The sequence below is a fragment of the Panthera pardus genome, unplaced genomic scaffold (genome assembly GCF_024362965.1).
Source record: "Panthera pardus isolate Hobbes unplaced genomic scaffold, ASM2436296v1 HiC_scaffold_24, whole genome shotgun sequence".
Lineage (NCBI taxonomy): Eukaryota > Metazoa > Chordata > Mammalia > Carnivora > Felidae > Panthera > Panthera pardus.
The window spans coordinates 34,937,825-34,955,325 of NW_026526810.1; the positions used below are offsets into that span (position 1 = coordinate 34,937,825).

At 40.0% G+C, this 17,501-nt stretch overlaps 1 protein-coding gene across 1 annotated transcript in view; it reads right to left on the reverse strand.

Annotated features, from left to right (window-relative positions):
* The window catches only part of TLN2 (talin 2), a 438,961-nt gene that overhangs the window by 177,089 nt on the left and 244,371 nt on the right, over positions 1-17,501 (reverse strand). The window contains exon 9 of the mRNA XM_019441905.2: positions 16,058-16,185. Within this exon, the coding sequence (XP_019297450.1) occupies positions 16,058-16,185 (128 nt within the window). The remainder of the gene's footprint in view (positions 1-16,057; positions 16,186-17,501) is intronic.

Consider the following 17,501-nt stretch of genomic DNA (forward strand, 5'->3'; position numbering starts at 1 on the left):
ACAAATGGTGTTGAGACAACTGGATATCCATAAGTGAAACTATAAAGTTGACCCTCTACTTCACACCAGACACAAAAAGTAACCCCAAATGGATCAGAGACCCACATCTAAGCTAAAACTGTAAAACTCCTAGAATATAGGGATAAAACAGAATGTAGGAATAAAACCTTATGACCCTGAGTTAGACCAGGACTTAAGATACAGTAACAAAAGCACATTCAGTAAAAGTATGACTACATCAAAATAAAAAATTCCTAAGTGCAAGTGATACCATCAAGAAAGTGAGGAAGTATCCCACAAAATGGGAGACAACATTGCAAATTAAGTACCTGATAAGGGACTTATATCCTGAATATGTAAGAAATCTTACAACCTAACAATGAAAAGACAACCCAATCAAAAAATGGGAAGGGGATCCGTAAAAACATTTTTCTGAAGATACACAATTGGCCAAAGGCACATGAAATATACCTAATATCAGTAGCCACCAGGGACATTAAAAGAAAATTACAGTATGATACCACATATCCACTAAGAGGGCTACAATAACAAAAAGGACAATAAATGTTGGCAACGATACGGAGAAATTGGAATCATGCATTGCTGGTGGGAATGTAAAATGGTGCAGCTGCTGTGGAAAACAACTTGGTAGTCTCTCAAAGTATTAGACAGCAATTCTAACCCTAGGAATGTATCCAGGAAAAATGCAAACATGTTCCCACAAACATCTGTATATGAACGTTCCTAGTATTTGTTATAGCCGAAAGGTAGAAGCAACTCAAATGTCCATCAACTGTGAAGGGATAAACAAAATGTGGTTGATCCATATGATGTAACATTATTCAGCAATAAAAAGCAATTAAGTGTGATACAAGAGCCAACATGGAAACACTGTGCTAAGTGGAAGAAGTCCATTACAAGAGACACATATGATGTGGTATCATGTATAGGAAATTTCTGGAATAGGCAAATCTATAGATAGGATCAGTGCTTGCAGAGGCTGGGGGTGGGGATGGGGATTTGAGGAGTGGCTGTGAATAGACAAATGGTTTCTATCAGGAGGGACAAGTGTTCTAAAATTAGATTGGGTGATGGTTGCACAATCTTGTGAATACACTAAAAACACCATACATTATAAATGGGCAAATTATATGGTATGTAAACTGCATCTCCATAAAGCTTTTTTAAAAAAAAAAATAGAAAACACAAAAACCCATATCAACCAAATAGAATTTGTAGGCTGTGTCTGAATCCTGATATGAAGTAAAATGTTATTTGTGAGACACTGGAGGGAAATTTAACAGTGTCAGGGTATTAGATGATATTATGGGATTATTTTTTTAAGTTTGTTTTTAGAGAGTAGAGAGCACATGTGTGCAAGCGGGGGAAGGGCAGAGAGAGAGAGGGAGACAGAGAATCCTAAGCAGGCTCTGCGTTGTCAGCACAGAGCCCAACGAAGGGCTCCATCCCGTGAACCATGAGATCATGACCTGAGCTGAAATCAAGAGTGGAGGCTTAACTGAGCCACCCCAGACATCCCAGAATTATTTTTAATTGTGTTAGGCGTTAGGATAGATTTCTGGTTGTATGTGTTTAAATTTTTTTTTTTTTTTTTTTTTTTTTTGCCAGAAAAACATACTGAAGTACTTAGAGATGAAATAATACACTGCCTGGAATTTGCTCTAAAATACTCCAGCAAGGGGGGGGCACCTGGGTGGCTCAGTCAGCTAAGCCTCTGACTCTTGATTTCTGCCCAGGTCATGATCTCATGGTTCATGAGTTCAAGCCCTGCATCGGGCTCTCTGCTGTCAGCTCACAGTCCACTTTGGATCCTCTGTCCCTCTCTCTCTGCCCCTCCCCTGCTTGTGCACCTGCTCTCTGTCTCAGAAGTAAACAAACGTTTTAAAACAATACTCCAGCAAAAACATAGAGGGGAGGTACGGTGAGGCCAGATTCTGACTACACTAACACTTGAATAATGAAGCCTGGTCAATCTGCAAACCATTTCCATTGGCAAAAGTTTTAAGTACATTTTCTGGAATTTCAGGGATCTAGTGGCAGAGCAATCTGGATTTCTTCAGAGCCCAAGTCAGTCAGCAGGGGCAGGGTCTAAGAACGATCTAAGCAGCAGCACCTTGGACGTTATGACTATCATTAAGCAACTTCATGGACAAAAATGTGATTGAGAACTGGAATGCACCAAGATATATCTCTCTCTCTCTCTCTCTCTCTCTCTCTCTCTCTCACACACACACACACACACACACACACACACACACACACACACACAAAAGAATGAGTTACAGAGAAGTCAAGTAACTTAGCTGAGGTCACAGGACTGGTTAGGACTGGGAGCTTCTGACTTCCCAGAGCAAGAGCGGATCTACCCAACAACACAGTTTTCCTCAGAAGCATGCTGACAATAACAGTGAAAAACCATCACGAGTGGACCACTGGACAGCAGCTGTTGTGCTACCAGCAAAGGGAGGCTTGGCTATGGTAACCCAAAGCATCCCAAAAGGGACCCGAGCCAACCCCTCACAACAATGGCTTTTACTAGAAGAATGCCAGATGGCAGTGCCCAGTGGCCAGGCAGGGGTAGAACACGTCAGGCATTAATGTCAGGAAAGTTCTGTGTGGCAACAAGATGCCTCTGTTCGAACTCTGCAAACTGACATTCCCATCCTTCAGTCGGTACAGAAAACAACTTCCAGAAGCTTGCACTACAGGTTCAGCCTTGATGTCACAGGAGTTGACTTGGGAGTTTATTTTAAGGTATTTGAAAATATGAAGTGTGTGTGTGCCCATGTGTGGCATGTGTTTTTCTCCAGTAAATCAGCAAAGTTCACAGTGTCAGAGTGAAGCTAGGGGGAGCAGGGAGCCTGTCACCCCTGCCTGCCAGCCAGCAATGCAGCAGTTCCAGCCCAGTTGCTGTTGTGATTACCAAACCCGAGCTTGGAAAGCTCCTAAGCATCTGCGACATGCATGCAAGTGAAATCTGTCAGCCTTCTTTGAGAAAATGGGTCAGATTGTCAAACCTGATTGGACATTTTTCTCTTAATTAAGCAGGCTCTGGCCAAGCAAAGTCCCTCCTACTGCGTCCTTCAATATTCCCTTCTTAAAAGGGTAGCAGTCTCCTCTTCCAAACCTCCTTACCCCGAGCCTTTTAAAGAACACCTTTTTCTGGGTGCACTTGTAACATCCTTCATTTCGCTAGGATGGCTGGCTAATTTGAGCTCTTCTTCTTACACCCCCAAGATCAATGGGAAATTGAAAGTCTGTAGCCAGTGGCCAACTCAGCTGTGTTTGTTGTCCACCCTTGCTGCTGCCCATGCATCACATGATAATGTAATAAGCCAGCACCGCCCAGAAACTGCTAACCTGGTACAAAAAGAAAGCTACTGAACGCTTAAGAAAGGTAAACATTTTTAAAAAGTTACTAGATGTGAGACAACTGTAAAATACTGAAAAGAGGAAACCACAAAAATCTAAAAATAGCTCATCTTCGGACTGCTTCAGGATTGTCTTTCAATTCTCTCCTAGGTGACGGGGTTCATCCAAAGAAAACAACAAAAGAACCCTAACCAAGGGGATCTGCAACAAGAAAAAACTTTGGTCTTTCATCAAAAGACGAGCAAGTGAACGCAGAAGTTGCAAGTTTAATTTTAGGGTTTCAGAGATGTAGATATCCTATATTCTGTACTTTAAATGTCTTTTTGAATTATCAACAGTCTAAAACTATGTTGATAGAGGATTTCTGTTAATAGCTCCTGTTTATTAAAGTCAAACACTGTTTCAGGTGCCTTACATATATTAGTAGATTAATTAAGTTCTGACAAAAGCCCTTGGAAGAAAATATCCTATTTTGTACATGAAAAACGAGGTTCAGTGATGCTATATTGTCCTTAACCACAACCAATAACTTAAGCCTCTTCTATGGTCTCCAGACACCACACTCCTAGCCACTCAACACTCTGATCCTTCCAAGTTATCCTTTAATCGACAAACCTACCACGTGATCAGTATTTCAGAACCTTGACACAAAGAAGAAAACACGAGAAACACCAAGTCATGTAATCATGAAACTTACCATAGCAGTAGCAATTTTGAGAAATGTCCAGAAGCCACTGAACAAGGGGAATTCAATCAACACATTTGGGGGAGCAGGGTCTAGACTCAAATCTAGATATTCACTTTTTTTAATATAAAATTAAAGCTGCTTCTTCAAGAAATTCCAAAAGAGGGATCTTAAAGATATTCTATGGGCTGGCAAGACGTATACAAGTATATGAGTCAGCTTTGATTTTGATAAATGTGGACCTGCTTCTCACTGGTCCCAGAGCTGCCCCAAGTGCATGAGCACAGCCAAGTCACCATTCTCTAAGCTGGTGCGATCATCTGCAAAGTAGATAGATTCCTTCCTAGGAGTGTTATTTCTCAGAAAGGAACACACAAAGCAGTCAGGTGTTTACCCAGCAAAGGGTGGAGACTTAGAGGGGAGGGAAAGCAGAAGGGTATAAGCAGGGGGCAGTGTCACCCACAGGACACTGTAACACCCAGGTTTACTAAGTGCAACCTTCACGGTAAATCACCACATGGCCAGCAACAACATTTCAAATTTGATAGCACCTAAAGTTCTCAAAGCCTGGTCCCAGGACCATCAGCATCAGCACTATCTGGAAATGGCTCAGGAGGGACAAATTTCAGGATTCATTCTGGACCTGCCGAATGAGGGGCTCTGGAAGCAAAGCCCTGCACTGTGAGTTTTAACGAGCCCTCCACACAATTGTGATGTATGCTGAATTTGGAGAACCACTAACACTGTGGGCTGAAAGCTCAAGTGATGGAATCAGACACACTAGAATTTGAAGCCAGAGTCAAAGACGAATATATCCGTGCAATTGAGGGTACTGGTTAAATCCTGGCTAACTGTGGTGATGACAGGGGAGGAAGGAAACATCTTTTGAGCTGGGAAACACTTAAAGTGGTAAGAAGTGTAGAGTGGAGATGGCATGGAAGCAGCTCGGGAAAGGGTTTGAGGACCTAACCTCAGCCACACAGCAGTTCCAAGCTCCCGAACCAATCGCTATGCCCTTTTGTCTAAGGACTGGAACCTGTTCGGGGGCTCAGAGGCAACTTGGGGCAGATAGCAACTGGTTTGAAAGTCCTGGAGTCTGAAAGTAGTTAGGGAGGTAGGCACCAGCTTTAGGAGGCTGCTGCTAAAGGGGAACATGAAGGCACCACTGGACAGTCATGGCCTTCTCAAAGCAATAGGAGAGTCCTAGGCTGTCAGGCACATAATGACAGAGGCAAACACTAAAGAAACTACGGGCTGGTAATGGTAAGGAACAGGAGGTAAGACAGAACGGATGAAAAACACAAGCTGAGGGGCCCCTGGGTGGCTCAGTGGGTTAAGCATCTGACTCTGGCTCAGGTCATGATCTCATGGTTCATGAGTTCAAGCCCCACATTGGGCTCTGTGCTGACAGCTCAGAGCCTGGAGGCCTGCTTCAGTTTCTGTGTCTCTCCCTTTCTCTGCCCCTCCCCCACTCGTGCTCTGTCTCTGTCTCTCAAAAATAAATGTTAAAAAAAAATTAAAAAAAAAACACAAGCTGAAATGCCTCCTTCACCGTTAGTTTGAAAACACAATCCACAGCCAAATTATTCCAAAGACCAAGTCCAAAGAAGGAATAGGAGTTTGAACAAACGCCAAGAGAAAAATTGACTCGAGGCCTCCTACTGTGTCAAAAGCTTTGCTTGTTGACAAGAGAATTATGTTGAGTTTGTGGTGAAAAACTTCCAAGTCCACTCTGATTTCTTCAACAGAGATTCAGAGCCTGAGTTGCTTTGTTTTCTCAATAGAACACATCCAAGGCACATGCCCACAAGACAAAGGGCTATGGTCCTCAAGGCTGAGAGGGGTCCTCACTTGTTACCCACCTTCCTGTGCCCAACCACTGGCTATCTCCCCCTGCAGCACAAGCACCGTGGAACCTTGTGTGAACTCCAAGGCCTGTTAATTTTGCCTTCGCCAGATGTTATATGTTCAACCTCAGTGAATCCAAGCTTTTGTCACCTCACAGACTATTTGCGTTTTTCTTTTTTAAAGAACTGTTAATTGCAGAAACATTGGGAATATACCAATCATGTGGTCATATTTGCTTTCTGTCTGCTACCTGTTTTTAAAGAGAAATTATAGATTTATCTGAAGTCCTATACCATCCTTCTTTCTCTCCCTAACTATATTCACTTCCTTATAGTTCCCATGCATATTTGATTATGTTTCTTCACCTCCTTGTATCTATAAACAACATATTGTTTCTCTTTGTGTGTATTTTTTAATTCAACAGGTTCATTTTCTGAAATGTCTTGTTTCCTCTGTAAAGCACTTCGATGTTTTCATACATTTAAATTTGTGCCCCATCTAATGGACACGAAATGCTATACCCTTATTGATTTTGCATTTGGTTTACTTACGAGACTGAATATTTTTCCCTATCTTTATAAGTCAGTCGAGTTTCCTCTTTTCTCAAGTACCTATTGCTATCCAGGGTGGTCATTTCCTTAGTTTTTTCTTTTCTTAATGATTTCTGGATATTAATGTGTTGTTTGTAGTGTGCTTTGCAAATATGCAAATTTCCTCTTCCACACTGTGGAGCTTCACTCTTATTTTGGTAATAGGTTTCGCCCAATATTTTAATTTCAATAAATACAGGTTTATCAACCTGTAGAACTCTTATCACCCAGCATCAGTAACAGAGTATTTTGATTACTATAGCTTTGTAAGAAATTGGGTATTTATGTGAGTCCTTCAATTAGCCTTCGTCATTCTTCAGGCTTGACTGGTGCATGTTACTTTTTGATGGTTATATTGACAAATACATATAATCTTATAAGTTTTTTTTTTTTTACTCACATATGATTAACTTACAATATCCTGTTAGTTTCAGATGTACATCATAGTGATTCAGTATTTTTACAAATTACAAAGTGAACCCCACTGTAAGACCATCTGTCACCATATAAAATTATTACAATATTATTGACCATATTCCCTATACTATGTTTTACATCCCATGACCTATTTACTTGATAACTGAAAGCCTGTATCTCAATCTCCTTCACCAATCCAATTCAACAATTCCACTTCTGGGTATTTAATGGAAGAAAACAAAAATACCAATTCAATGAGATGTAGGCATCCCTATGTTCACTGCAGCTTTATTTATAATAGCCAAGATATGGAAGTGATCCAAGTGTCCATTGATGGATGAATGGATCAAGAAGATGTGGTGTATATGTACACAATGGAGTATTATTCAACCAAACACAAAAAAGAATGAAATCTTACCATTTGCAACAACATGGATAGATCTAGAAGATATTATCACTAAGTCAGAGAAAGACAAATATGATTTCACTTACAAATGGAATCTAAACAACGAATGCACACACAAGACAAACTCACAGATACAGGAAACAAACTGTGGATTACCAGAGATGGGAGGGGTTGGAGGGTAGGCAAAACAGGTAGGAAGGGGTTAAGAGGTTCATATACATTTTAAAATTAGGTTTTCTCATTACTTGGTATGTGGGATTTGGATTAAAATTGAACTGTATTTTATAGATGAAAATGAATTGCTATTATGACATTTAGTTTTCCTGTACATTAATCTAACAAACCACTCCATTTATTCAGATCTTGACTTAGCTCTTCAATGAACTTTTATCTTTTATCATTTTATCGGTTAGATCTTGGGAGCTTTTTAGATACCTCTATTCATAGGTAAATCATACTTTTTGTTCTAAAAGTTGGTTTGTTTTTTTTTTGTTTTTTTTTTTTTTTTGTTTTGTTTTTGAGAGAGAGAGAGAGAGAGGTCAAGTGGGAAAGGGGAAGAGGGAGAGGCGGGGAGAGAACCTCAAGATGTCTCCACACTCACTGTGGAGTCAGAGGCAGGGCTCAATCCCATGACTGTGAGACCATGTCCCAAACCAAAATCAAGAGTCATACGCTCAAATGACCGAGCTACTCAAGCATCCCAAAGGTATCTCCTTTTAAAAATTACATTTTCTTTTTGTTATGTATGGGAATACTATTTGCCATATATAAATAAATAGTATTTTGTTTTCCAGCCCTGCAGGTGTATGAATACTATTGTTTGGACCTAGGTGGTGATGAGCCATTATATGTTTATCTTTTTTCTAGGAACCCTGATAATATTAACTCTAAGAAGTTTCTCTGCAGACCAAATGGATTATATATGCAGATAATTCCATCACCTGCCCAGAGTGACAGTTCCATTTTTTTAGTCTTGTGTTTTCATCTTTTTCTCTTATTTTGTATTTTACTTATTATCTGCCCCTCTGCACTAGAATGTAGGTTCCATGAGGGCAGAAATGTTTGTGTTTTTTACATGGCTCTATCCCCAGTGCCTAGAAGGCATGCCATAAATTGCTGAATAAATGTTCCATTCCTACAAGAAACTAGCCGTAACTGGCAGTTACATCAAAATACATGTCACGTTGCACTCTATTTGATTCTGCTAGTTCCAAATTAAGGTGAGAAGGTTTTTAAAATTTTCTTTCTTTCTGTTCCCTAAAATAGCCTGATCCTAGATTAGAGCAGAAATTAATGCTATCGAAACCAAAAAAACATTACAACAGATCAATGAAACCAGAAGCTGGTTCTTTGAAAGAATTAACAAAATTGATAAACCACTAGCCACTTTGATCAAAAAGAAAAAGGAAAGGACCCAAATAAATAAAATCAAAAACGAAAGAGGGGAGATCACAACCAACCCAGCAGTAATAAAAATAATAAGAGAATATTATGAGCAATTATATACCAATAAAATGGGCAATCTGGAAGAAATGGACCAATTCCTAGAAACATATACACTACCAAAACTGAAACAGGAAGAAAAAGAAAATTTGAACAGACCCATAACCAATAAAGAAATCGAATTAGTAATCAAAACTCTCCCAAAAAACAAGAGTAGAGGGCCAGATGGCTTTCCAGGCGATTTCTACTAAACATGTAAGGAAGAGTTAACACTTATTCTCTTGAAGCTGTTCCAAAAAATAGAAATGGAAGGAAAACTTCCAAACTCTTCCTATGAAGCCAGCATTACCTTGATTCTAAAACCAGACAGAGACCCCACTAAAAAGGAGGTAAATAGACCAATTTCCCTGATGAACATGGATGCAAAAATCCTCAACAAGATATTGGCCAACCGGATCCAACAATACATTAAAAAAATTATTCACCACAACCAAGTGGGATTTATACCTGGGATGCAGGGCTGGTTCAATATCCACAAAACAATCAATGTGATTCATCACATTAATGAAAGAAAGGACAAGAACCATATGATCCTCTCAATAGATGCAGAGAAAGCATTTGACAAAAGACCGTGTCCTTGCTTGATAAAAACCCTCAAGAAAGTAGGGATAGAAGAAGCATATTTCAAGATCATAAAAACCATATATGAAACACCCAACATTAATATCATCCTCAGTGGGGAAAAACTGAGAGCTTTCCCCCTACCGTCAGGAACAAGACAGGGATGTCCACTCTCACCAGTGTTATTCGACATAATATTGGAAGTCTTAGCCTCAGTAATCAGACAACACAAAGGAATAAAAGGCATCCAAATCGGCCAGGAGGAGGTCAAACTTTCACTCTTCGCAGATGACATGATAATCTCTGTGGAAAACCCAAAAGATTCCACCAACAAACTCCTAGAACTGATCCATGAATTCAGCAAAGTTGCAGGATATAAAATCAACGCACAGAAATTGTTACATTCCTATACACCAACAATTAAGCAACAGAAAGATAAATAAAGGAATCTATCCCATTTATAATTGCACCAAAAACCATAAAGTACCTATGAACAAATCTAACCAAAGACGTGAAAAATCTATACACTGAAAACTATAGAAACCTTATGAAAGAAATTGACACAAAAAAATGGAAAAAGATTCCATGCTTCTGGATAGGAAGAATATTGTTAAAATGTCTATACTAACCAAAGCAATCTACATATTCAGTACAATCCCTAACAAAATAACACCAGCATTCTTCACAGAGCTAGAACAAACAATCCTAAAATTTGTATGGAACCAGAAAAGACCCTGAATAGCGAAAACAATCTTGAAAAAGAAAACCAAAGAGGAGGCATCACAATCCCGGACCTCAAGCTGTACTATAAAGCTGTATTCATCCAGACAGTATGGTACTGGCGTAAAAACAGACATTTAGATCAGTGGAACAGAACAGACAACCCGGAAATGGACCCACAAACATATGGCCAACTAATCTGTGACAAAGCAGGAAAGAATATCCAATAGAATGAAGACAATCTCTTCAGCAAGTGGTGCTGGGAAAACTGGGCTGCGACATGCAGAAGAATGAACCTGGACCACGTTCTTACACCATACACAAAAATAAACTCAAAATGGATGAAAGACCTCAATGTAAGCAGGAAGCCATCAAAATCCTTGAGGATAAAGCAGGCAAAAACCTCTTTGATCTTGGCCACAACAACTTCTTACTCAACACGTCTACGGAGGCAAGGGAAACAAAGGCAAACATGAACTACTGGGACCTCAACAAAATAAAAAGCTTCTGCACAGCAAAGGAAACAATCAGCAAAACTGAAAGGCAACTGACAGAATGGGAGAAGATATTTGCAAACATCATATCAGATAAAGGGTTAGTATCCAAAATCTATAAACAACTTATGAAACTCAACACCCAAAAAACAAATAATTCAGTGAAGGAATGGGCAAAAGACATGAATAGACACTTCTCCAAAGAAGACCTCCAGATGGCCAACTGACATACGAAAAAATGCTCCACATCACTCACCATCAGGGAAATACAAATCAAAACTACAATGAGATACCACCTAACACCTGTCAGAATGGTTAACATTAACAACTCAGGCAACAATAGATGTTGGCGAGGATGCAGAGAAAGAGGATATCTTTTGCATTGTTGGTGGGAATGCAAGCTGGTGCAGCCACTCTGGAAAACAGTATGGAGGTTCCTCAAAAAAAAAAATAGAACTACCCTACACCCTGGCAACTGCACTACTGGGTATTCATCCAAGGGATACAGATATGCTGTTTTGAAGGGGCACATGCATCCCAATGTTTATAGCAGCACTATTAACAATAGCCAAAGTATGGAAAGAGCCCAAACATCCATCGATGGATGAATGGATAAAGAAGATGTGATATGTATGTATATATGTATGTATGTGTGTACACACACACACACACACACACACACACACAATGGAGTATTACTCAGCTATCAAAAAGACTGAAATCTTGCCATTTGCAACTATGTGGATGGAACTAGAGGGTATTATGCTAAGTGAAATTAGTCTGAGAAAGACAAACATCATATGACTTCACTCATATGAGGACTTTAAGACACACAACAGATGAACGTAAGAGAAGGGAAACAAAATTAATATAAAATAGCCTTGATCCTAGTTTTCATTTTGTTGTTTTGTGTGGTTAATTTTCAACTGATAAGGCAATTTCTTTCAAGTTTAGTGATCTACTCAGATTTTCTCAGCATCCTTTTTGTGTCTATTTTCAATTTATTTTTTAGTTTTTTGGCTTCAAGCTTTCATTTCATTCTCTTAGGATTTTTAAAACGAGTTTATCTGAAGTTCTGCCTCATTTTCATTACCAATAATTTTTTTTTTGCCTTTTTTTACTTTTCTTTTTTCTTGATCAAACTTACCAGAGATTAACATATTAATTTTTCCAAAGCAGCAGCTTTGGGTTGTGTTGATTCTATGATTTCTATTCCATTACTTTCTCTTGACTAAAATCTTTTATTCTCATCTTGTTTTACTTTGCACTCTCTGAGTAAAGCACACTAAATTGTTCCACTAAAAATGTATATCTGAAATTCTCCTTGTAATACTGTCTTTTTCCTTTAATTATGTTAAACTAATGTCAGGTGCACACAGGTTTCACAACTTATCATCCTGGTGAATTGGTCCTTCTATCTTTATAATGGCCTTCTCTGTCTCTACTTCAGTTTTTTTGGTCTTAAGTCCTATTTTGTGTGACATTAAATACAGCTTCTCTAGCTTTAACTAGTTTCCAAGGGCATTATTTTCTATATGCCTTTAACCTTTCTTCTGTCCTTAAAATGTGTGTCTTTTAGAAATAGTACAGAGCTATATAATATGAGAGCCTCTATTAATAGTTTGATTTATTTTTTCTTGCTAGGATGTCCAATATTTAGAAGTATTTCCCTTAATTTGTACATCTTATATACCATAGGGTGTGTTTCCATAATCTATCTGGCTCAACTACTCTTGCATTGGTCAAGTTGTTTGTATCTCCTCTCCGCTCTTCCTCCTTGGCACTGGTTTGGAAGTTATGCCATCTACTCCTATTCTTTGAAGCTGCGAATCTTTCCCCAACATTTGATTATGAAAAATCTCCAACACAGAAAATGTTGAAAGAATTATACAGTGAACACTCTATACCCATCACCTGGAATTGTCCTCAGTTTTATCACCCACACTTGATTCAAGGTCTAAAGTTTATCAGTGCATCTTACCTTCTTTGATAACAGTAAGATCCATAGGAGGCTTTGACTCTGATCACTTTTTCGATTTTTCCACCATGTTTTTAAGGGGCCTGCAGTTCGTCATTATTACACTGGTTTTGGTGTTACTGTTGTTTTGAGCTAATTGTTCTTTACATTTGCCTTGTATTCTGCTAAATTCTTTCATCAACATTGCTTCTGGCACCATACCTTTGCCACCTTTCTTGAAATAATTCACAGCAGTCTCTATAGCCTGCACTGCAACTTCTGAAATCCTAAATAGACCACACTGCATTCAAAACATAGTTAAAATCAGAGCCAAGTTTCACCTCTCCATAGTAACAATTTCATGTTGATTTGCCAAGGAGACCATAGCCTCAAAAACAGCAAGGAATTAGCATATATTTTCCTATCTGCCCTATACCCAGCACAATAGAACACACATCCTAAGTCGTCCTATACCTGGCACAATAGAACACACATATGAAGTCCTCATGGAGTGAAAGAATACCAGATGGCATGCTGTCTGCAAGCATTTTCTTACCACAGAAGAGCATCAAGTATGCATATGATTATTGGATTGTGCTGGGTCTATTTCACGCTCTGATAAAATATCCCTTTCTGGGGCTCTTTGCAGAGGACCTGAAGCAAAGGGTCATGGAGATAAAGCACATCAGACTCGATCTGGGACAAGTGGCTGTTTTCTGGATTCTAGCTCTCCATGGCTCTGTGTCTTATTTCTGTCTCTGTCTCTCTTGCATCTATTTCCCCCATACGCGGAGCAGACAGGAGCCATTTAATAATCCTTAAATCTCTGAAAACTGAAAATCTTCCAGAGTCTCCGATTTCCGTTGTTCTAAATAAATACCTTCACCAAGCTGGTACTGAGTCCAGAAGCCATTAAAGGATCTGAAGAAAGGTGTGGCAGACCTCACAGAAAGGTCCAGAGCAGGCAGACTTCGAGCAAAAGTGCTGTACAAATTTTTTAAACAGTGAAAGAAATATACTTACTAATGTACCTTATTGAGAAGCTATGTGGCTGATATTGTGGCCTGGCTGGATCTTTAACCTGGCTCTGTGACATGTCTAACCTCTTCACCTTTTTTTTTTTTTTCAACTCTGAATTCGTTCAAGCGCATAGTACATAGGAGAACCAGGTGGGAAAAAACAAAGGCTGGCAAAAATGGCCCAGCCAGTCACCAGGGACAGCTCAGACTTATTATCCCTGAAAACATTCTGAATTTCCAACACACAGTCAGGGAAATGTGACCCCATTGTTTTGTTTTAATTAAAAGGAGACGAATATCCTCAGGAAGTTTTACCTGAACAGTATATGCAATAATGTATACAATTAAACATCTACATAAAATGAAAATGCCTCACTACCTAGACTAGATTTGGTCTAATTAAAAAGTAAATCAAATTCATAAGGAAAAATAATTGCCACTAGGCATAATAAGCTTGTTTTAATTTGGAATCTGAGTAAGGATACACATACCACTACAGGCATGAGCTTCTTACTATAATCTCAGAAAAATGAAACAGACTGAATACGATTGCTTAACCTTTGTTACCACAGAGTAAGACAAGGGGCATCTTTTACTGGAGTCTAAGTATGAGGTTTTCCAGAGGCCTCCAAACTGCAGGAGACACTGTAAGAGCAATACCAATGCTCTGATACCATTTGGAATCCCAACACAAGTAAGGTATCTGGGGTGTCACAGAACAGAGAAAGGCAAAACTTCCCGTGGTTCCTGCAGGAAGGAAGCAGACCGACTGGGTAGTAACGGGCCCGTGGGAACACTCAGCCATATGACTTGTTTGGAAAATACAAAACAAAGTCAGTGACACGACATGTGTAGGGCCATTCTCAGACTCAAGGTCACTCAAGGCCTATATTGTAGGCCAAAGAAGCACATTGGATAGGTTCCTTGGGGTTCATTAACATAAGGGGAGAGGGTGTTTTGTTTTGTTTTGTTTTGGATAACAACTCAGTTTAGCACAAACACTACGTTGTCCAAGCACCTCTGTCACCTCTGTCAAAGAAGTCAGGTTTTCTTCTTACTCTAGGACATATGCTGGTCCCAGTTACTTCCCACCAAAGTTAAAGTGGGATCAAGGGCCAAGTTGGCATTTATGTTATCCTTTCTCCTCAATGTACTTGAACACAATGCAGTTGATGCCCTACTCAACACATCTCATTTTGGCATATCCTACAGACAAGTGACGTCTGCCCCCAGCTGGCATTCAGCTCAGGTCCCACTACCAAAGCCTCTACAAGCTGCATTCTAGATGACAGCAGGATATTGATGTCAAGACACTCTGGATATTGGGGAAGGGGTTGCTCAGCCAAATGTTTCAACTGTGCTAAGAGGAAGCAGAAGAGGTGGGAGGGGGGGAAATAGGTAAAGAAATATTACCAGAGGAAGAAATACACAAAACCCTTGGAGAAGCTGATCAAAACACAGGGCAAGATCACTTCTAACTAAAGCAGCCTAAGTATGGCTGGGTCTGTCCTGTTGGGCATTTCTAGGAAATTCAACCCTAAGGCCCATGTTCTGTGGGGCCATAATGTATCTGTACAGGTGCTTTCTCTTAAATCCTCAAGTACTGAGCCCTCCCCCCAAACACCCCATCATTTTATGCATGACAGCCAAAGACCAGATGTGTGGAAGAGTTAAGTATTTAAATTTTTTTTCAATGCTTGTTTATATTTTTTTGAGAGAAAGAGAAGGAAGGAAGGAAGGAAGGAAGGAAGGAAGGAAGGAAGGAAGGTGGGAGGGAGTAAGCAGGGGAGGGTCAGACAGAGAGGGAGATACAGAATCTGAAGCAGGCTCCAGGCTCTGAGCTGTCAGTACAGGGCCAGACAAGGGGTTCAAACACAGGAACCATGAGATCACGACCTGAGCCAAAGTCGGATGCTCAACCTACTGAGCCACCCAGGTGCCCTGAAGAGTGAAGTATTTACTGTGTATCCCACACTTTCAGAGCAACAGAGATTTCCTCATACTGTAATAAAGAATGTGAAGCTCTTTTATGCTCTGTTGTTCTAATATAGGAGAGTTTTGCAAAGAAATTCAAGAGGACAAAATCTGGCCCAGTGTGAAAAAGGGATGTTCTGATGGGAGAGGTTTCAGAAGATGGAGCACCTGAGCTCACTGGGGAACTCCCAAGATATCCTAGGACAGACTAGACAATATCTAAGCAGAGTGCTACAGATTCTATGGTCTCCATAGAAGCTCCATGCCCCAACTTGGAGCAGTAGCCTCCATAGTCATCCCAGCACTGAATTTCCAGGCCTCCTGCTTTTCCCAAAGACCACAGATTTGATCCTATACTCAACTGAGGAAAAGCTAACAACCTCACAATTGACTGAAACTAGGGTATATATTTTATGTATATGGCTCAAAAACACCGAAAAGAAGAGCAGAGAACAAGAAAAGCAAAAGAAAAAAACAAAAGGTTATTTACTCTAAGAATCCTGGCTTGTGTTTATGTTCCACATGAGGTCCAAATTGTATCTGGGCTTGAAATCCTCCAAACTCACAAGCTTTCTCGAAGGAGACAGGGTGGGAGCCGTTCAGGATATCATCCCGAGCCTGAAACACAAGAGGAAGCGAAAAGCATCAGGAGCTTGGGGGAACAAGGCAAACTCTCCAGGGACACAATTCTTCATCTGAGCACACCCTCCCTGTGGAGCAAGGGGAAAGTGCCAGCCAAATGGGACGCACTCAGGACTTTGCAGGTGACTGTAGCACAACAGGATTAAAACAAAAGGAAAACAAGTCCTTACCCCAAATTGCCTATAGATAGAATGCATCAGCAGTACGCGGTATATTAAAACTAAAGCTTCAGAAGTGAGTATGAAACATAAAGAGGCAAGAGAAAAATTAACTAGAGGCAAAATCAACCCAATTCCATCCCCAGAAAAAGGCCAATGTAATACACGTTGTTGGCAGGGGGAGAGAGAACTCCAATGACAGTAACTCAATACTACACACATTTAAGGGAAATAAGCAAATTGCACAGTCCCAGAATCAGGAACTTACTGTGTCTGAAGACTTTCTCCCGGTTCCTGACCCACCACTGCTACTTATTCTTCTGTCTTTTCTTTCTCTAGTTAGGTGACCCCCAGACCACTCTCCAACAGGTGCTCTAAGCTATGGCTCTGAGCCTTTAACCAACAAGCATTTTCTTATTGCCTTGCCATCTTCTTTCCTTCTAGCAAACTTTTCCCGTCAAAAGGCCAGACAGTAAACATACTAGACCTTGCAGGTCATGTGGTCTCTGTAACAACTATTGAATTCTGCCACTGAAACATGAGAATACCTGCAGAAAATATGTAAAAGTGACGAGATACTGAAGGGGTTCACCAGTGTGTAACACAAACAAATGAGCTGTATTCCAATAAAACTTTATTTACAAACATAGCCAATGCTATGGCGGCATTTTGCTGATCCCTGCATTATTTCTAAGGGCAGATAAGTAGATAAATGGAAGGAGAGGAAAGGGAAGGAGGGAAGGAAAGAATCTAAGAAGAAAGAGGGAGGTTTTCCTTGAGCCAAAGAAAGACTGGAGACCATCTGGTGTGAAGCCAACGTCTTCCATGTTAGCAAAGTGCGAGCTCTGAAAAGTTCAATGACTTGTCTGAGTTTCGACAATAGGTTAACGGTAAAGACATAAAAGGTTATGAAGAGAGTATCTTTTAATAATGAGAAATATGGATTTTTTTGGCCAACATTCACATGTATTTCAAGACACTAGCAAAGAAAGCTCTAGTTCAATAGTGAGCGAGTTAAGTGCCTTAAAGTCAGGAAAAGAGACAGAGAGATAGTACCAGCCACCGGATCCCAATCTGAGATGCCAAAGAAAGGCACCATAACCAAACATGTGAGGAATTCCTCAACAGTGCCCA